This window comes from Vombatus ursinus, unplaced genomic scaffold (assembly GCF_900497805.2).
Source record: "Vombatus ursinus unplaced genomic scaffold, bare-nosed wombat genome assembly UNPS02009573.1, whole genome shotgun sequence".
Classification (NCBI taxonomy): Eukaryota; Metazoa; Chordata; class Mammalia; order Diprotodontia; family Vombatidae; genus Vombatus; species Vombatus ursinus.
In genome coordinates this window covers 26,128,600-26,151,088 of record NW_020949351.1, presented here as the reverse complement: position 1 = coordinate 26,151,088, position 22,489 = coordinate 26,128,600, and the positions used below count along the sequence as shown (strand labels likewise).

At 37.9% G+C, this 22,489-nt stretch overlaps 1 protein-coding gene across 1 annotated transcript in view; it reads right to left on the bottom strand.

Annotated features, from left to right (window-relative positions):
• Nucleotides 1-1,767: 1,767 nt before the first annotated feature.
• Nucleotides 1,768-22,489, bottom strand: part of NFATC1 (nuclear factor of activated T cells 1) — a 201,498-nt gene continuing 180,776 nt past the window's right edge. Inside the window, exon 11 of the mRNA XM_027852466.1 lies at nucleotides 1,768-3,713. Coding sequence (XP_027708267.1) covers nucleotides 3,711-3,713 — 3 coding nt within the window. The 3' untranslated portion in view covers nucleotides 1,768-3,710. The remainder of the gene's footprint in view (nucleotides 3,714-22,489) is intronic.

Below are 22,489 nucleotides of genomic sequence, written 5' to 3'. Positions count from 1 at the left end.
AGCCCACTTTCAAGCACAGTTTCTACTCTGTTCTTCATTGATAGGAAAAGAAGCTACAGTTCCCCAACGTGAGTTTTTAACCCGCCTCTGTGATGTTGGTCTGTTCTCAAATATCATGAGCAGATGTGAAGATAATGAGCTTGTCTTGACAAGGAATTGTAGGAATCTTCCTGAACTTGCCTACCTCAATCTCTCCCTCTGTTGTGCCTCATAGGACTTTAGCCCTTTGGGTCATTTTGGCTTCTAGCATTTTAGGATTCTGTCATGCTTCAGTAGGCACTGGAGTTTGGGCTGGAACCTTCTGAGGGTTCCCTGAGTATAATGCCAGCGGTACTAGGTGCTCAATGAATTGGTTAACAAGAGAGTAGAGCAGTGTTATACCCTGCCCTCTACGTGGTATCCTCTCCTCTGTATCTTCTCCATTGATGAATTCTTCCCTTTGTCATGCTGAGGACCAGACCTTCCAAAGAGTTGCTGATTTTGCTTTGCATAGCAGCAAATACAGGGATAGCTCAGTGAATATTTGTGATTTCATTAGATCCCTGTGACCAAACATGATCCCAAGCTGCTTGTTGCCACAGAATCTCTTCTCTAACAGCAATATTCTCCTGGTGCTGCCTATGAATCTTGGAGTGCCATCCACCATCTCAGAGGACTCAAAATCGGAGGTAGCCCAAAGGGCAATGAAAAAGACAAATGACTTACTAGCTGTGTGACCCTGGGCAAGTCACTTAACCCCAATTGCCTCACCAAAAAAAGCAAAAACAATTGAAAAGACAAATGGCAGACATAAGTAGGCTGCTGCATGTGGTCAAATGATTGGGGAATCAAGGAGTATCAAAAACATTATTTAAGACTTGTATGATGAGTACCACAGAAATAACTTTGAGGTACTAAAAGAAACAGAGGAGGACCTCCAGTACTTTGGGTGTATCCTCTGTGGAGAATTTATATAAAGATATAGAGAAGAATAGCCCAGGATCAAGTGTGGAGGGTTTATGAGCCACACTGGTGGGGAGATCACATGCTATCGTTTAGAATCCCCAGACTAACACTCCCTTGTGACTAGTTCCTGGGACTCTTGGTTTTCGCTAAAAAGTGAGAGTAAAGAAGTGAAGTGTTGTAGTTGGCCAATGATTAGAAATAATAATTACTGGTGAGGAGTCCACATTTCATATTTCACTTGGGAACAGCCATGTAACATCTGCCCACCCAAAGCTTCAAGTTGGAGGAGGCATGGGGGATGGGGAGGTGAGTCTAGCTTCAAGAAGCAGAGAAGTATCTGAGAAAGAAGAAGTGATATTTTTAAGCCTGAGAGTGATGTTGTGAAAGGATTGCTGGCTTATGTGTGTGCATGTGTGTGGTCAAAGCCTCACCCAGCATACACTTGAAAGCAAAAATACTTGGCATAAGTGGAAGCTCTGCTATTCCTTTACCAATGTTTCTGAAGCCCCCAGTGGATCACATCTGAGAACTGTATCATACATACATTTCTCTCCTTGGCAGCAATTTCTTCTCAACATAGAGAGAAGAGAAAGGTAACGAATCTTTTGGCAAAGGCCATTCAAGTCCATATTAAAATGATCATATTAGCAGATTGCAGTAGGTTGCAAACAACTATGGGGTTTTTGAAAGGACTTCTGAAATAGATATATACATATACACAATAAACAATGTTTCCTATAAGAAATAGCTTCTTTCCATGATTCTAGAAGGAAGAAAAAGGTAGAATTTTTCAAGAGAAAATGAATCACTCTTAGACTAATGTCCAGCAAATAATAATAATATATATAATAGATTGCTTTATTTGGATCTAATTTCTAACTACAAAGATAGCTTACACGACTATCCAAGTTTTCACTTTAAAATGGCCATCTACAGAACATGTTTCATGCAACTCTTATGATGCTAAGTACTGGGTAAATAACTGGGAATAAACAGGTAAGGAATAATATAGCTTGCTAGCAGGTGTGGTAACTGCCCAGTATCTACAAACAGCCATATTCTATTCTCAGCTCTTCACAGTTATGTGCAAATGTTACAAATATGGCTTTTGGGTTCTCTATTTTTTTTTTAAGAAAAGTAAGACATAATTATACAGACAAATATGTGAAAAGGTGATTCTTTCTGCAAAAAAAGTTGTTCCATTTGATGACACTGCATTTAAGTAGTAATTTACAACCTCCACCTGAGGGTGTAATACAGGCATGTTCCATAAGGGGGCATCAATTCCTAAGGCACAATATTAAGGTTAAACATTTGTTAATTAAACCATGCTTTTTTTTTTTTTCTTTTTGGAATTATATGAAATAATAGGTCACTGCTAGTAATAATGTGGAATAAGCTGTTCATTGTACAAAATGCAGTAATAATAAAGGCTAAGCTAACCTATTAGGTGCTCCATTAACATGAACTAATTTGAAAATATCCTATACAGCGCTGCATATTAAAACATTGTTTTTTGGTAATATCTTTCTTTCATGAAGCAGAGAGTTATAAGGCTTCTGTGGAATAATAATCTTATAACTGAACAAATATTTTACACTCTTTTGTAATGGTATTTACACTTATTTTCATCTTTTGCCATTTGGTAAAGAACATGTTCTTGGTATGCATCTTTCCTGGCTTTCTAAAGTGCTTGTTTAACTGCATGAGGCAAGAAAAATGCATATCTGTTGGTGGGCTGATGGCCCCTTACAGACTTAGCTGAAAAGTCAGATTTGGACTCTGAAATGCATTTCTTAAAATGGATACTGATTATTGCTAAACTTGGTGCCCTTGCTGGGCTGAAGGCTGACAATCACCAACTCGATTATTTGTTATACATAAATATATGTCCTATAGATGTATGTACATGCAAATGCAAGATCTATCATGTAATAGATAGATAACAAATGTTTTGTCCGTCAATCTATTTTGTGCTATTTAACTGACTTGTGCTATGTTTGAAGCTAGATTAAAATAAAAAATCTTAGCATGCTATGATTAACAATCCTATGGTTTACTAGCACAGGAAAAAAAAAGGCTATGATAAAAGAGTTGAGATGACAAACTGGAAGGATTCTGAAATGCACTGAATAAGGCAAGAAATCATCAATTACAGCAGAGGAAAAGTTCGAAGTACATTCAGGAAACTTCGTAGTCTCTCCCCCCACCACCCCTCATGGGCAGTATTCTTTTGATTTAGAAAAGGATTAAGCATAACAATGAAATCTTTGATAGTTTTTACTCCTACAAATACTCATATGGTAGCAAATTCAAAGCCTACTAAGATGCTCTGATGCCATGATCTGGTAAAATAAGGCACTTCCAGTATCGAATTCCAGCCGTGCCAAAAAGATTAAGCCTGGGTCCAACCTATCATTCTGTTGTATCCCCATTTCCTCCCAAAAAAGGTGCCACCACACAGTTTTTTCCTCCACATGCATCCTCCCCCTTTTTTCTTGAGATGACTTTGTTTTTCTCCAGAATATTTTTTCCTGATGAAGTTAAAGAGCTACTTTTTTTTTTTTTTAACACATGACAGAAATCTTCAGCTCCCAGCCTTCAGTAAAGTCGGAAGATCCAAGTGGTACCAGGTAATGAATTCAGTTCATTCAGCTGACCTGCCAGCTGCAGAGAAACCATGTGGCTTCTGAACTAGTTCCAATATTGCAAAGCAAGCTATGCGTGGACATTGGTGCTGGAGAGGTCGTTTCTTATTATTTCATTTACTACAAGAGAAAAAAAAGGAGGAGAATTATTAAGATGAAGTGGTTAGCAACTAATATAGTTTGAAATGCCAAAGGAACACATCTCCCATAGTTTTGAAATATGCTTAGTGTGTGAAATGTATGTCACAGAGTTAATGAAAACAACACGTTTCTGACTTTTTAAAGCCCATTTACTCTGTTTAGCCAGAACATGCAAAACATTCAACTTGCTGGAGATTCAGCTCAGCAGATTAAAGTTAGAAATGGATACTTATCCTAGAACCGGAACCCTTAAGCTTATCTAGTTTTCCCAATCCTCCCTCACAACCCTCCACCCATCAATTCCCTTTGCCCCTGTAGAATATAAGTCTCTTTTCGGGGTTAAAGATGCTTTCAACTTTTGCCTTTCTATCCCCAGCACCTAACAGAGAGCCCAATCAGGAGTCTGTGTGTAATGTTTATGAAATTGAATAGTCCATAACTCAGTTATTAATTGGCCCTTTTGACAATGCAATGGCACGTACAAAGTAGAGGTGCCGGGTGTTAAACTTGATGCTTGGAAGATGAAATGCTACTTCTCCAGGACAGGAACACACATGTTGATTTTCCACTGTGTAATACAGAGGTTTCATAAAGCATGGTGGTGGCATGTGTGTGTGTGTGTGTGTGTGTGTGTTTCAAACTTTCAACTTCTTTGCTAGCTCTGTCAGCCCATTAATTATATTTATAAACAGAGACTCTCTCGTCTTCTTTACATGTCATATCACGTAGGCCAGGTGCGTTGTGCCCCTTTCCTTGTTCCTGAAGACTGAGGTTAGAAGGAGTAAAAGTGCCATCTTGTCAGCATTTGAAGAGAAAGAAAACATTCATCTCTTTCTCAGCATCAGGCAGCATGATGGTCACACTGCCACTAAGCGGCTTTCTTTACTCCCGCCTCTTCTTTCATTCTCTTATTTCCCTGTAGATTGTCAAGCTGCACAGTTTCCCACACTCAAATGATGTCCATTTATCAGCTTGTGATTTTTGGCAGATGGACAGGAAATGACCGAACCTGGCAAAGGCCAGCTCCAGTGAACTGCACAACATCCCCTCTCTCTCTTTCCACCCCACCTCCAGTTACCACCACAGTCAGGCGATTTGCTCTAAGATAGGGAAAATGCCATCATACCACTGTCATTGCTTCTCATTTTCCTAACATTATTTGGAGGTGGGGAGCCCTTGTGTACGTCATGGAACTGCCCAAATTTCCCTTTGCCCATGAGCCGGAGCGCACGGCCATCCAGATAAACCTCATGTGTTTTCTGCAGAGGCCCTGGGCTGTCTAAAGTCAACTTCCTGGAGCAATTAGTTGCTGAATACTTCATCACCACCACCCCCAATACTCCCTCCCTATCCCTTTCAACTCCCTGCCACTTGTAAAAGAATAACAATAATAATATGTGTACAGGAGGGTCAGGAGTTGTATCAAATGAGCCTGTGGCAGTTAACTGGCACCATTTTGTAATTCTGAATTCCTCCTAGAAATAGACCTGAACTCCACTGATTCATTTACAAGGTGATAAGAATCAATGAAGCCAACCTTCTTAGCTACTTGCCTACCCGAAATGCTTACTCTGAGCAAATTGTTGTTTTCAAGAATGTATTCGAGTAGCAATCTACTTTATTAAGAATAGCAGATCTCTGTTTCATAGACTAGGGATCTGAAACACATCAAGCCGGTGAACAGATCGAGACTTGCCGGTCACAATCCCTAGCCACCAGAGCTCCTCTTTATGAATCATTTATTCATTGATTTGTTCTTTCTCCCTAACTACCAGATCTATCCTAGGGACATCTTAGAGACCTGGTTACTTCCAGAAATACTAAAGGTGACAAAGAAATGCAGATAGAAATAGGTGAATGAAACCTCAGGTTCTCCAAGGATGGCATGAGGATAATTTCTTCAGAGTACAATCCACTAGAAAAGATTCAGGCCAGCAACCTTCATACTGGGCCACTTCTCATACTCTGATGAAAAGGCTAAAGAACTCACGGCTCAGTGTTCAACTTCAATGCACTCATGTGAAAGCAAAAATAAAAGCAATCCCCCTCACCTCCTCTTCTGTGCAGCACATATCTGCGTGTATTTACTTGAAAACTATCCCCTGCATAATCATTCTCTTAACTAACTAACCACTTCTGATTATGTTCACCAAATTCTTCTTTTAGTAGTCTGCTACATGATTCAGGAATGTAATAAACACCAAAAATACAATTTGAGATAATTTTTGAAATGTTACTTCATTTTCCTTCCTCTGTCTTGCTTCTATTTACATATAAATGTGTCCTGTTTATTTTTGATGAGTAATTTGTACCGCCAATTCTGGGGTTCAACTCCCAAATCCCTGGAGTTCACGTCTGGAGTATTTTCTCAGTGAACAAAAACTTTATCTGTTTGAGGCAGGGAGGTGAGGTGCAATAGAATATAACTAGGATTCCTGTGTATCAATACCAATGTATTTGCCGCACTTGGTAAAGGTCTATTCTTTATCAGCAGAAAAGCTAGGTCTTTGATGATGGGGAACAAAGTTAGTGAGAAAAGAAGAATTAGAACTACAGGTAGGGAAATTACCTTATAAATAAGCCTACATCTATGAAAGTGGTACGAACCCCAGGGAAATGCTATTAATTCATAAAGTGACTTTCAATTAAAATTCTTTAACAAAAATTTCACTTGTTTGGGATGGCTTCAGGATCCAAATCATCTGAAAGTGCCAGAACAAACTTTTTCCAATTCTTTCACTCTAGGAATCTGTGCCATCTTTCCCTTTCATGATTTAGCACAATTTAATTTCAAATTGAAACATTCTAGTAAGATCAGAGGTTGAAAGGAAGAGAGAGGCATGCTGGAGGTACATGACATGGGAGATGGAAGGAAAGCAGTTGGCAGATCAGATGCCAAAATTTTAGCTTTGTAAACTAACTAAGCAGTGATGTACGCACTGTGGGGAGTGGGGGAGTGGGAATAACATCTGCTTGAAAAGATGAAAGGGGAAGAACCATCAGAAGTGGGCTTCCCCTTGCGGCCCACTGATGCACCTGAAGCTAGAAGGGAATACCCTTAAGTGGGTGTAAGTGGGGAAAAATCATTCAGCATGTCACTGTGCAGTCTAGGTCCTCCCTGAATCAGGGACTGTGACATGCCGCAGTGTGGGATCCTCGAAGATTAGGGACTGAACCTGTTTTCTCACCATCCATCTCTGTCCAGTAGTATTCCCACCGAGAACCCTAGGAAGGCAAGGTTTCCTTGGAAGAAAGATGGCAGATGGTTTCCAAAGTCTTTTCAATACTGATGGAATGAGGTCAAAAGCCACTTCTGCCCAGAACTGCTTAACTCCTTACCATCACAATCTGGATTCAAAATTCCAGCCTGGATATGGCCAACCTGTTTGAGCAACAGTACCACAGAAGACCCACAAGATATGTTTGTCCTCGATTCTCTTTACCATTATTTCTAATTTACTTTATAGGATCAAGGGACACATCTGGAGCTGGCATCAGTCACTACAAACTGAGTGCCAAACACATTTGATGAGCATGGCCTCAGCAAGCCTCTGATCTTCTCCAGAACCATAAACCTTAATAAGTGCATGGTGACTGATTGATTGATGATGGAGTGATAAGCCTACTAATATCCTCAGAAGGAAAGTATGATCATGAACACCTTTCACAAATGGAATAAAGACAGAAATAGGAAACTGAGGGATGAGATCACTGCTAAACTAAGAGGAAAGCCCATGGTTCCCATAATCCTGAATGCTTGCTCTGGAAGCTGGTATGGATTAATTATCCTTCTGTTAGAGGACCGTTCGGCTTCCATGCATGTAATTGCCACTGGGTGTTCTTATTTAGTTTTGTTGTGTCTTCAGGGGGAGGGGGGGGAAAGAAGGGTAGTGGGTGGTGGGGGAGGAGGTGGTTTTCTCTTTTTTGATATGGTTGCTTTTGTAGTTGACACCTACAGTTTCCTACAATGCCTACTATCTACTGATACTTTCCATCTTATTATTCAGCCTTTCCACTGACACAAAATAAAAATACATAGTACTGAGAATTGCAGGTAACATGTGACCCTCTGTACCTGTCAGAAGCCTGAAAGAGGAACCTTTCCTTTGCTTGACATCAGATGCCACTGCAACAGGATGTGGTGAGCTGTTATACCACAATTTAATTTAATAAGGAGGATCTTTTTCCCTTATATTTAACTTTTCTCTAAAATACCCTTGCAATGGAAACTTTTTTTTTCTTTCTAAAAACTAAGGTCACTGTGTGTGGTGGTTTGAATTCCCACTTTAAACTGGGACATTACAGGCACACAGAGTCCATACACACATGTATGATTTCTAAACCTATGAGGATATGTACTTTATGAGGCATTTTGGTTATTTCTTTTAATAACTTGGGCAGGGGGGAAGCAGAATCCTGCCTTTCTTAATTTACCTCTCTTTGCTACATATTTGTACTTACCAGATGGATGTTTTTAAATGATTCTTTTTCTCCTTCACTATACATAGAGATCTTTCAGTCATGCAGAAAAATGTGCTGTCCAAACCTACCAACTAGTTGTTCATGAGCTAACCATCCCTCTCTCCTTCCACAGAATTTTTATTTTAAATTGACTGCTTTTCCTTCAAATTGATGGTCATTTTGAAAAGGTCCTGTCATAACCCTGTGTTTTAATGAAATATCCATAATTCACCCTGTGGATTTTTACTCTACTGACTTTTTCCTATCACTATACAGAAAGGGCAAGAAAAATCCAAAGGCAGCTTTAGAGTCCAATATTCATTAGAAATATTTCGCTGACTAATGTATTTCTCAGTGCTTACCTTTTCCACAAAGGCTCTCCTATTTCTCTAAATCCTTGGTTATGGAAAATGATTTAATGGTTCCCATTTTATTTATCCAACTAAGGTATGGCTGCATTATTTATTTATTAACATTTACAAAGCCCTTGATTGGAAATAATAATAGATGACATTTATATTATGCTTTAAGGTATGCACAGTACTTTATGTGCATTGTATCACTTGAACTTTATAACAGCCCTGTGAGGTAGGTAGTGCAAGAATTATTATTCTCCTCATATGGATGTGGAAACTGAGGCTCAGAGTGGTCAACTGCCCATGGTCACATAGCTCATAGTTGCCAAGGGCAAGATTCAAACACAGATTTTCCTGATTCTAAGTCTATCCCTCTATACTACACTTTCTCCCCTTCACCTTTTTCATAATGATTTCATTTACCTCTCATGAAATCTTTACAATACCTCAATGAAATCAACATTGCAAGTATTACTCTTCCTAGTAATGATTACTCTTCCTAGATGATGAAACTGAGTTCAGGATGGTAATTGGCTTCCCAGCTAGTAAGTGAAAAATCAGGTCTAGAACCTAAGCCATCTGCCTCCTGCTTGAATGTTCTATCTACTACATCATACTATCATCAGTCTCATCAGCACTTGCTATTCTAAGTACCTTTAAAGGAAGGGTTCTTAATCTGGGGACCATGAACTTGTTTTAAAAAAAAATTGAGGACCATATTCCAGTGTAATTTCTTTCCTGTGTAATCTTATGTCCTTTATTTTATGCATTTAAAAACTTGATTCCAAGAAGGGGTCCACCAGACTGCCAAAGGGTCCAGGACACAAACAAAGGTTAAGAACCCCTAGTTTAAAGACAGTCCACTGGCAAGTACAGTCATTATACTGGATTAGAAATGTTAAGTGTTTTGATTTTTCTTTTTACAAGACTAATAAAAAAGTTGTAAAGCTTAGCTTGAACTGGTCTCTTTAACAGTAAATAATGACATATCAATAGATGATGTTATGAAAGAGATATGTGAATAACACTGATTACTGCTACACAAGGCATTTAGTGCTTCCTCATCCCTCTCTCCCTAGTCACATCCATCACCTCCTCACATTCAGCCTCCAAAAGTTTTTTTGTCTCTCTGGTCCTTGCTATTTTCACCTATTGGTCATTCAAGACAGCATTGAGAGTTTGGCGTCTCTGGAGTGAAAATAAAAAGAGTTGTAGGATTATAATTATTGTTACATTCCTTTCCTATTGCACACACCAATTCTTTCTTTCCTTAAAAAAAATATGGTATCCTTCTGCTCCGTTCACCAATCCACCTGCGCAAGCTTGGCGCATGTATAGGAGATTCCTTTATAAGGCTTAAAATAAAAAAGAGGTAAAGAAAGACAAAGACAGAGACAGAGAGACAGAGAGAGAGGAAAAGAAAAAGGACAAACAACCAAAGAAACCACACAAACCCACCCACTGATCATTTAGTTTCCATTTTACACACGCACGCGCACGCGCGCACACACACACACACAAGAAATGTCAGCATTTCTTTTGCTTTAAAAATAGTGAAATGAGTTGTGAGCTTGTCAAAGATATCACTACAGATAAAGATGCCAGAGAATTGCTGACAAGGTAGGTCAGCTGTTCCCACACAAAGCCAGTTTTTTGCCTTTTTTTTTTTTTAGTTAGAGAAACATAGATCGAGAACTGGAAAGCACCACAGAGATCATCAAGTCCAAAGCCCTCATCTTACAGATGAGTAAACTGAGGCCCACAGAGGTGAAATAGATTGTCTGAAGGTGACACAGGCGGGAAACACTAGTCCTTTGGCTCTGTTAGAATTCAGTACTTCCCAATTAGGTCGTTTCATCCAGAAGACTCCAGTGCACTAAGGCAATTGTAATTGTTTTATATCAAGAAGTTTGGGGGGGGGCAGGGAGGAAGGGACAGTAATATTTCTGAAGGAAATGCTTCTCACCCAAAGGTAGCATGCTACAGCAGAAAGAATACTGGCTCCAGAGTGTGAGGACTGTGTGTGGCCTTGGCTAAGTCACTTAACCCCCTTCAGGCTTTGTTCCCTCTACTGTAAAATGAAAAAGTTAGACTAGAAAATCAATGCTAATTCTGTGGCTACATCCCAGTTCTAGCACTATGATTCTGTGACATGGACTTCCCATGCCATGTTTTCTTCCAATGCATTTGATTTTCATTTAAAAGTGAGATTCCAAAGCAATATATTTGGTGCTATTCATGGAGCAAATGACATGTGAAATGTCATCCTGTTAGGATTTCTGGACCCAGTTTATTGTGCTTTCTGTTATATATAGCTTATCTTTCCAGTTTCAAGTAAACCTTTATCATCAACTATTCCACTTCCAACTGTAAGTCAATAAGATGTTGGTGTATGATTTTATGTTAAAGGAGAAATGCTATGGACTATTATCTTCAGTTGAGATAGGAAAGAATTACCATAGAAAAAACACCCAACTTAGATTAAATTATATCTCACAAACATTAATAAGAAACAGGATGTTATGTTAACTACTATAAAAAATTTAAAAGGTGTAAGAAACAGTAACCACTAAGAATGGAAGAAACCATAACATTAAATACATACTTTTATAGAATATATTTTCTGAGTTACAGTAGTAGCCAGACTGAATACTTATGGAGAACACAGCAACCCTGAATAACACTAAGTCAATGGTACCACAATTTTATCTTCTATCTACCTCCCCCGCCACATCACCCAAATCCTCCTTAAATGGAGGCTAAAAAGAAGCAAGCTCTGAGATGGGAGAACAAAGCTGGGTGATTCCAGACGTCCTGGAAATCTCACTTTGGGAAACCTGACCTAGCTAGATCTACAGTTCCAAAGGCAAAAGGCAAGAAGTTGGCATTAACTGATGAATTCAGAGAATGCCTACCTTTTCTAGATTGTATTAAAATCTCAAGGGCTCCAAGCAAGGAGAGGTGAACCCTGAGTGCTGTGACATGCACAATTTCCCTGCCTAATATGTGGGTGTATGTGCTCAGGCAGTTCTACGACTTTCAGTGGTGAATATGTGTCAGGAAGATGCTTACAGGGACAGTGTCAGCACAAAGTGTTGACTGACAAAGAGGAGTTTGAGATCTTTCCGCCTTTAAAAAAATAAAAAAAACACAGCACAGCTGTAAAGCATGGAGGGAACATTCAGGCTATCAAAAAACTTGAATGTTCTGACAACTTTGCTTTAAAAAAAAGATTGAGATTCATGTACCAGCATGACTAGTGGAGGAAAAAACACAAGTCAAAAAAAAAATATGTGTTCAGTAGAAGGGATGATGCAGGTTTAGATATGGTTGTCTGTTAATTTTGGTCAAAAGATGTTTTTAAAAAGTAGCCTGGACTTCCTGTGGATGTTTCCTGACAGCATTAAATGTGTGGCTTTAGAATATAAGCTCTCCCATTAGACTGCAAGCTCCCGAAAGGCAGGGACTGTCCCTGCCATTCTTTGTATCCCCAGAGCTGAGAACAGAGCCTAAGCACATAGTATATGCTTAACAAATGTTTGTTGACCAATTAATAAATGACAAGTTAGTTCAGTTCAGGTGGATCGGTGCTTATGTTGTTACACACGCAGCTGTGTGCACAAGTAGTACATTCAGTTCGGGTTTAATTGACAGCAGCTTACATGAGAGTAAGTAGGAGTTGCTTTTGTGTAAGAAAGGAACATGATTCAGCCTGCTTCATACTCAGAGCAAAACTACCTTTTCCAAACACACACACACACACACACACACACACACACACACACACATACACACAATTCCCCATTTCCAATCCATAATCAATGAAAAAAACATATACATAATGTGAGGGTCAAAACTGTGATAAAAAGTATGAGCTAGAACCTTTTCTGCCAGCTAATCTTGGCCAGGCACACAGACCTACAGAGAAAATGGAAACTCGGGGCTTCTAAGCAACAGAATAAGGCATCTGATTCAGAAATATTAATCCAGTCACACTCTGTAGTCAAAGGTATTCACAGGTCATCCAGAAGTTAAAGAGACCTAGAGATAATTTAGTCCAACTCCCCATCTTCATAAACATGAAGAAACTAGAGTTTTGTTGCAAGGGAAAGTTTTGGGGGTGGAGAAGCATTAGAAAGTGATAGCAAGTCAAAGAGCATCACAAAAATATTATTTTTTAAAGCATAGGAAAACAAACACTCTAGAACATTATCTTCAAAATGGGTATAATCAGGAAGAATCATACAACGTGATCTATAGGATCCATTTCCTCTCTGTTTGCCTCAGTTTCCTCTTCTGTATAATTATGGGCCTCTACTAGAGCCCTTCCGGCTCTGAATCCTAAGATCCTATAATAGGAGAGTTAATCAATGTCTTTGAGATTGATCTTCATATCTAATCCTTTCATTTTACAGATGAGGAGTTAAAATGGCAGACGTTTCTATATCTCCTTCTCCAATGTCACCCCTTCCCACCCCACCTCCCCGCTGCCACCCCTGGTTTCCAATATTTGGTTTTGTATTCTAGCATTCCACGAGCTTTTAGAAAAATGAAGCAAATTCTCTTTGTTTTTTAAATAAAAGCACAAAAGGGAAACAGCACATTTTCTAATTATGCCCCCATAGGGCTCCAAACCTGAAGGTTCTTACTTTATGGCACTCTATTGTGGCAGAGATTCCAAACACTGGGGATAGTTTTATATCGCATCCTGAAGAATTTTGTTCTGGCAATGTCTATGATGTATTTAAATACCACGCAAAAAGAAACATAGGCACAAAAGAAGATTCAAAAATGTTTACTCCATTTTCTTTTCAACAAGAAAAATGCATATCATGTACAGAAAACCTGTCATGGAATAAAGTTTGACTCTTCAGGTAAGAAAAAAAAGAAAGAAAAAAACTTTTAAAAGAATGCATCAGAGGAGAAAAGGTCATTTTTCTTCATTTTCACAACTAAAATATAATTATAAACAGATTTACTTTGTCTTTTCAAAAAAGCTGACCTCTAGGTTAGTCACTGCTATTACTCAAAAGAAGGGAACAATTAGGTGACCAGGTGACATGGTGTATGGGGAAAGAATGCTAGATTTAGAGACAAAGGATTTGGGTTTGATTCCTGGCTCTGGTTTCTACCTGTGTGACCTTGGTCTTGTCACTTTAATTCTCTAGCTCTCAATTTCCTCAGCAGTAAAATGAAGGGTTTGGCCTAGTTCTATGTCTTTTATATATGTGTGTGTGTATGTGTGTATATATGTATATATATATATATAATGTATAAACACACATACATATATATATACATATATGTATGTGTGTATACATGTGTGTTTGTCTATATATACACATATATAGATACATATATACACATATATACATATACCTAGAGAGACCACACACACATATATACACATATACATATACACACATATATACATATAAATATAAAGAGAGGGAGAGAGGGAGAGAGAGAGACATATACACAAGTAAAAGCAGAATCAGAAGTCTGTATTTTATTTTATTTTTCAATTATGATTATAGGTCAAAGTCCATTACAGTGAATCTAAGGCAGTGAATAAATTATTTTTGCTGAACTGGAAAGTTATTGTATATCATCATTCTTGGAATAAAGGGTACAGTGGATGGTGGCTAAAATCATTTTGTTAAAGGTACATTTTTACCACAAATATATTTGTGTCATAAGATGTGATCTATATTTTGACAAATTTACCTTTTCCATTTCTTGAATATCCGGTTCCCCTTCCCCCAACATATTGTTGACTACATGGCTTTGAATGTTTCCATTTGAGGTTATACATTTAGATTAACCAGGACCTTATTTAAAAGATTACTGTAAAAGTATAGTAAGCATATTAATATATTTTTATGAGGAATTTGAAATTGTAAATGAGAAAGAAATAAATTGAAGAAAAATGCTTTTTCTTTGTTCTAAGCGAACATTCAATTTTTAATACAAAGATATCTGCTAGGGGTCCCTCTTTCCCTCCCTTCAAAAAAAGAGGTGAACTTTTCTCACCCTTATAGGAAGCTTACCTTAAACATTCTCCGCACAATTTACAACTCAACTTTAAATATGCACTAGATAATATCAGTCACAATATTATACAGCGAAAACAGTTTCATTTCTTTCATTCACTCTTTCATTCATTCACTCAGCAAATGTTTATTGAATACCCCTTATACATGAAGAAGGCACCATGCTAGGTGCTGGAGATTTGAAATGCTCTTGTTAAAAAGGAAGGACCATTTGGTCCTGAGAACATAAACGGCACTGGTCTTCTGAAATCACAAAGTTCAGACATGAAACAAAAGCTCAGTACATATCGGAAAAAAAAAAAGTTTTATGAAGCAATGGAAAATGCACTTTCACAAGTTTCATTAGAAAATCAGATCTTGTATTACCTTGAGTGTCCTGGATCTATTGGAAACCTACTTATTTTTATCTTTTTAATCACAATAAGCCACAGCCGTCGGGCCTGCTATTTTTGGAAAGAGAGTGGGACAGTGGAGCAACTGAGTGACAACAAGTATCAGATTTTTAATAAAACATGATCCTCCCATCTGCATTTTTGGCACTGATGAATAGTACTGTTATATGGGAGTATCAGCCACTGAGACAGAATAATTTTCCTACCTTCAGCACCTATTTCCTTATTTAGCCTGACAATTCCAAATAATGCAAAAATCACATCGTTAGAAACATTTTGGTGGGCTAATGGGGAAAAGGATGAGACTGAAGGATGTCTTCCCAAATGGTATGACAACAGCACGCTGTGAGAAGGCCTGTCCTAGGATGCCCAATCCCCCTGGAAAATTGGGTCCTTGACTCCCTCAAATCACACATGACGAGCAGGGTTATGTTTTCTGTCTGTTTTCACATTGGTAAAGTAGGAGGATTTTACTCTCACCAATCCAAATCCATTCCTCCTCTTCTAACTGATGAATCAAACCAACTGATCAATTAATTATCAGATACTTTCTTGAGTATCTATTGTTAATCACCAAAAAAAAAATTCTTTAAAATTTGAAGTTCCTCCTTAACTCACCCACAAAATTTTAAAAGTGTACAGGAAAATCACTTTCACTAAAATGATCTGAACGAGAGCACAGAATGCTGATGGACATATGCTCTATGAGATACTGTATGGAAACTGATTTGCAAACTTTAAAGTACTCTATACATATCAGTTATTGCTACTGTTGTTGTTAGCTTCTAAATTAAGCGTCCAACGATTTCTATGTTACTATGTGCTTAACTCTTTTTAGGGCTGCTGAATCCTAGCATTAAGGACACCGGGAAAAGAAAGGAATTAAGAAATCTGCTTCTGGGGATCACCTAGGACAGGTAAAGACAGTTGGAGTCCCATGACTTAAAATTTAAATCAGTGACTCAAAACATCCATCTCTGGGGGTAGGGTGAGGAGAGAAGTTTGTCTAGCTAATTTTAGCAGAATGGCACTAGCCCAGCACTTGTCATCAAGGGGTCGGGAAGTCAATCATTAAGTATTATTTTGACTGTTTACTAGGTGTCTAGGAGTATGCTAGGCTCTGCTAAACTGTGTCGCACAACTGGAGAGTAAAGTAATTGATTCACACCCCCCCCCCAATTCTGGAACTCAGGGACTTGAGAGATCATCTAGTCTAAACCCCTCATATTACAAGTGTCTTAACACAGCTAATTAGTGTCAAAGCTGTGCTCAGAGCTTTGGCTTCCATCCCTACCCCCTATTCCGGGGCTCTTTCCACTACCCAAACATGATCCATCATTGTGCTTGGCAAAATAAGTAAAAAAAAAAAAATCAATTGATTTATCCACAATCTAAAGCAAGGCAACATTAAAACTTTGTTACTCCACTCTAAAGCTTGGACAAGGCATAATATGGTGCAAGAAAAGAAGTAGAGGATTTGGAGTCAGAAGACTTAGTTTGAATCCAGCCTCTCTCACTTACCACCTGTAAGACCTTGGCAAGTCCCTTAAGTGCTGTGGGTCTCAGTTTCTCCTGTCTGTAAAATGGGTGGGCTTTGGAAAGGACGATATCTAAGATCTTTCAGTCCTCGAATCCATAAGGACACATGACATAGCTAGGTCTTGTTTCCTTAAGTATCATACAAATAAGTAAGTGGCAAAGTCTAGTTCTCATTAGAAATCATTCTCCCTGACTTGTCCATGAACCAAAGTAAGTCATAACAGTGTCCAAAGCTATTTGTTTTAAATCCTAACATACACTCATGTGAGCACACACATGGAAGTGTACCCAGTTGTTTCCTGAGTTTTAAAATGGTGCTCTACAGAACCTTGAGAGAAGCAACCTTTAGCACTTCAGAAGAAATTACCACATACACACACACACACATTCATATATACACACACTATAAAAATATATATATATACACACATATACATGTACATATACATATACATGCTTATTTAGATGTATGATGTATGATGTTTAAGGAAATAAAGCATGATTGACATATGTCTTCATGGGTTTGAGGACTAGAAGACCTTAGATGTCACCCATGACAGATAAATAAATATAATCTTTATGTATATATAGAGGGCAGCTAGGTGATACAGTAGACAGAATACTAGACCTGGAGTCAGGAAGACTCATCTTTGTGAGTTCAAATCTGGCCTCAGACATTTACTAGCTGTGTGACACTGGGCAAGTCACTTAACCCTGTTTGCCTCAGTTTCCTCATCTATTAAATAAGGCAGAGAAGGAAATGGCAAACCACTCCAGTATCCTTGCCAAGAAAACCCCAAATGAGGTCATGAAGAGTTGGACACGACTGAAACAACTGAATGTCATCACCATCTTCATCTGTATTTATTATGTATATATATATGATATATACATGTAGATTTTATTTATTTACATATCATGGGTGACATGATTATAGGTCAGCTATATATCAGCTGCTAACAGCTGATTCATTTTGTATATACATATGTGTGTATATGTATATGTGTGTATATACATATGTGTATGTATGTGTATATACATGTACTGTGTATGTGTGTGTTAGAACATAAGCTCCTTGGGTGCATGGACTTTTCATTTTGGCTTTGTGTCTCCAGTCAGTAAACAAGCATTTATCAAGCTCTTCCTTTGTGCCAGAAATTGTGTTGAGCACTGGGGGATATAAAGATAGGAAAAAAAAGTTCATGTTCAAGGAGTAGTTGGCATGTAGTAGTTGCTTAACAAACGCTTAAGATATATACACATATGTACAAAAACATGCATAATATATTTATATTAATCTTAACCCTGATAGATATAATATTCATACAAATATATACACATAGTATGCAAACATGTTATCTCTATGTATGACATAACCGGTAAAATACATGTGTATGTATACATATGTGTATATATAATATAACCTTTTTGTGACATGGATCCCTTTGACAATCTGGAGCCCTATATAGTGCTGCCTACATTCATAATTGAGGGAAATGCTAAATTTCAATGAAAAGTTAGTGAAAATAAAGATGTAATTTTTTTCCTATATAAATTCATGGACCTCCTGAAATTTATTGCAGGACCTCTTGGTGGTCCTTCCCCCTCAGTTTAAGAGCCCTTGGACTAGTACTCCTTAGTATCACTAACAGCAATTTCCATTCTTCTAGAGATGCATGAAGACGTGCCTTCTTATTCACTATTAAAGACCTCTCACTTGCATTTGAATACTCAAATACCTCTGAAAATTACAACTTGTATTAGGCTTGAAGTTCTGAGAGCCAAAGGTTCTAAGGGCTGTAGATGGAGAAGGGCTTGTACCTTTGAGAGAATCAGATCCTAAGTGGGTGTGATGCTCCCTGAGAGAGTAGGAAAAGAAAAACAAGGAGACTGGGGTTGCGAGGAACTTAAGGAAAATTCATTAGAAAGCTTTGTTATTACCTTGGCATCTGAAATCACATAGCTCACAAACAAACTTTAATCCCTAGAAACAGGGAAGAGTAGCAATCTTCCCAACACTTTAATCCTCTGTTTTAGTTTGCAACCTGGCTGCTTGGGGGAAGGCCACAATTTGCATGGGTTGTCAGTGACATTTCTGTAAGAAAACACCCAGAAGCAATCACCAGCAGACACCTGCCTGCAGGCATGGGTTTGTCTACTTTGCCTGCATGAAGCAATACTCCTGGGGAGTGTGTTGGCTTCATTGATTATTCCGATACAAAATGTTGCGAAGACGTAGAGAGGAATAAATTAAAATGATAATTCAAAGAACATTTGATTTTTACAGGTATTTAGCATTTTCAAAGTGACATTTTAATCAAGTGCTTTCCAAGCTTTTTAAAACATACAAATGATAGATCTGGAATCCACAGAGGCCTGACTTTGAATCCAACCTCAAACATTTAACATTAGCTGTGTGATCACTGGTGAGTTACTTAATCTCTCTGAGCCTCAGTGTCCTCACCTTTGAAATGGGAATCCTTCTAGATTTAAAACCTACTTCCCCAGGCTTATTTATCCTAAAGTGCTATGTAAAGACGATCTTGTTGGTTCAGTTGTTTTTTTCAGTCATATCTGACTCTTCACGACCCCATTTGGGGTTTTCTTGGCAAAGACATTGGAATGGTTTGCCATTTCCTTCTCTGGATATGATTATGCAAGAATTAGTTGTGTGGATGAATTAAATCCCTCATCTCTACTCCCATTTTACAGAGAAGAACTGAAGCCAGCAAATGATAGCATCTAAGCGTAAAAGCTGAGATTAGAGCTAGCATTCCTAGGATCCTTGGAAAAAAATATCTATATACACACACACACATATACATATATACACACACACACACACACACATACATGTGTATATGTATACATACATCTTTGATTATATGTTATATATACACACATACACACTTAAATATGTATGTATGTACATATATGTAATAGAGATCTTTTTTTGTTTTTGTTCAATTGTTTCTTAATTCATTAATTTAGTTGACATGCATCCATTCAAATGCTATTTTAAGTCTCACCAAACTCTATCTTTAATTTCATTAGTATCAAGGGAACCCTCATCCTTGTAATCCTTCTTGAGTCCAAGAGAGGGACAAATGACTAATTACAGGCACAGAAGTAGATACAATGACTTTATTCTCATGAGCGCAGGTGACTTTTCTTTGGCATTTCCAGAAAGTCTAAGTTCCTTCACTCTGTGTGCTCTAGAGTTATGGCCCTTCCAAGGAAAACAAATGAAGATACAATTGAATCAACTAAGGACCAGAAAATTTTCCCTTTTTCCCTCCTCTTATAATGATCTAATCAAATGTCAATAGCTCAAAAGAACTAATGGCACTGGTATTTGAGTCACTCATTCATTCATTGAATTTGGAGATAGAACAGAACCTTAGAGGTCATCTATTAAAATATCTTTACTGTGTAGATAGGGGCAGCCATGTGGTGCAGTGGATAGAATGCTGTTATTCAAATCCAGCCTCAGATACACAATAGCTGTGTGACCCTAGGCAAGTCACTTTACCCTGTCTGCCTCTGTTTTCCCATCTGTAAAATGATCTGAAGAAGAAAACGGCAAACCATTCTAGCATCTTTGTCAAGAAAACCCCAAATGGGGGTCAGGAGGTGTTGGATATGACTGAAAAAAGACTCTACAACAACAACAACAAAACCACGTGGATGAAACTCACAGTCAGAAAGGCTGAATAACATGCCCATGAATAACATGTAATAATACACCTCTCATTGAGGGATTAACTCCTTCCTGGGTTTCCAACATACTAAAACTCCAATATTATACAATTGCGAGAAACTTAATGGCTCCCTTATATCTAATACAATGTCTATGGCACCTAATATACTTTGGTACCTATAAGTTTATACACACAAATATATTCATATACATACATATGTACTTATATGTTTCTTTTAATTGGAATTTTAATTAGTTTTAAATCAAATCAGCAGGACATGCCTATATGCATTCATATTGCCTTTATGTAATAACAGTATGTTCCCCAGTGATTAGTAGGGATGCTCCAAAATGAACAGTTAGTAACAAAACTGGGATAAGAACTCAGACTTCCTTATTCACAGCAATGTAATTCCAGGCCAAATTATTTGTCCTATATAGAAAAATCTAAGTGTTAACTACAAGTGGAAGGAGGTATGTATATACATGCATATGTGTGCAATACAATAAGGGCATAGTTTTTCCATTCAAAAGAGAAGAAAAGGAATCAACCAAATTTGGAATGAAAACTCTCTCTTTCTTTCTCTCCCTTGCTCTCTCTCTCTCGTTTAGTTATACTCTTTGTTCACCTTCAGTGAAAGTTAAAAGTTACCTCAGATGAATAAATATTTTTTTCTTTCATTCTTAATGACATCTCAAGGAATATCTCAAATAGTTTCCTTTCCCCAAATCTATCCCAATTTGTTTCATTTTTTTAATCCAACAAACCACATCTAGCCTATAGCTATTCTGATGACTAGATAAAGCTATCCAACAGGCAGAGTTGTGGAATAAAGCATTGAATATTCAGAAAATAAATACTTTCAACACAGGGTGTGATTCAAAACATTTTTAATTATAGCTGGGTACTTCAAAAGCTCTGTGAATTCATCATAAGGTTTACCCTCCCCTAGTACAGATTGGAAGGAACTACTCTTCTGAGGCAGTTCCTATGCCTCCCCCCAAATAATCAGTCATCCAGTGACCAACAGTCTGGTGATGAACTTCTCTGAACTTAGCTAGGCTGGTTCTTGGACAACAGATACCCATTTACTGAATCTCTAACTAAAGCCTTTCCAGCTTGATAAGACCCATCAGATGTTTTACTCTATTAATATAGCTTTTTGGAACCCAGAATCACTCCATGCCACCATGAAGCATCAAAGTATAAAGCATAGTTATACATAGAGCATGGGCACTGTGTGCTGGCAGAGCTTGGGGCAAAAATCACCTACCATACAGCCTTCCTCAGACCTTCAAGAGAAAGGCCAATAATACTGATCTCCAGGGCCTGACCACAAACCCAGGCCTACTCTCTTATGAATAGGCTGTTACTGGAGATCTAATTGGGGAAAGTTGAACTTTTATTGGGAGAATCTTGGTACTACCAAGAGACTGAAAGCATTGGCTATAATAGAACACCTATTTTGTATCTTCTTTTTCTCATTTCAACTATCAGAACCCATACAACCCATCAGAAAAAAATTCTGAATCTGAGATCTGGAAGGACTTATCTCCCTTCAAATTCCGGGCAAAAGATGACTATAATGGTTAAACTAATATATAGCCAATTCCCAATTTTCACACTGAAACAAAAACAAAAAACCTGGAAAACCTAGAACAACTTCATTCAGAATATGAAAACACCTTGGTTCTGGAATGCTGTGAGAAGGCATAAGGAAAAATTTGCACACCAGTCAAGCTGATGGGCTACCATTAGAAAATAACACATTGAGGGGGAAAAGAGAGAGGGAGGAGAGGAGTTAGAAAAATATAGGCAAATAAGATAGGTTCCATAATCTTTATGACTTATTGATTTCAGAATGGAAAAAACCTCAAGATTCAATTTCTATATTGATTATACAATTATTCATCTTTATAGAAGCTTTTCTAACATTACACATAACGAGCAATTCATCACAGTATATTAGGTGCCATGGACGCTGCATTCGATATAAAGGGGTCATTAAGTTTCTTGTAATTGCACATTACTAGAGCTTTAGTTAGTTCTAAATCAAATCAGTAGGACGTGCACGTATGCGCTCTAATTGACTTTATGTAATAAGCGTGTGCCCTTGGTGATTATCAGGGATACTCCAAAATGAGCAGTCTTGTTGAAGCAAATTGCCAGGGATTTCAGAGACTATTTCTCAGTCCATACTGTGGAGCAAGTCATTTCAAACAATAACCAAGGGGAAAAGTAAGAAGAAATCAC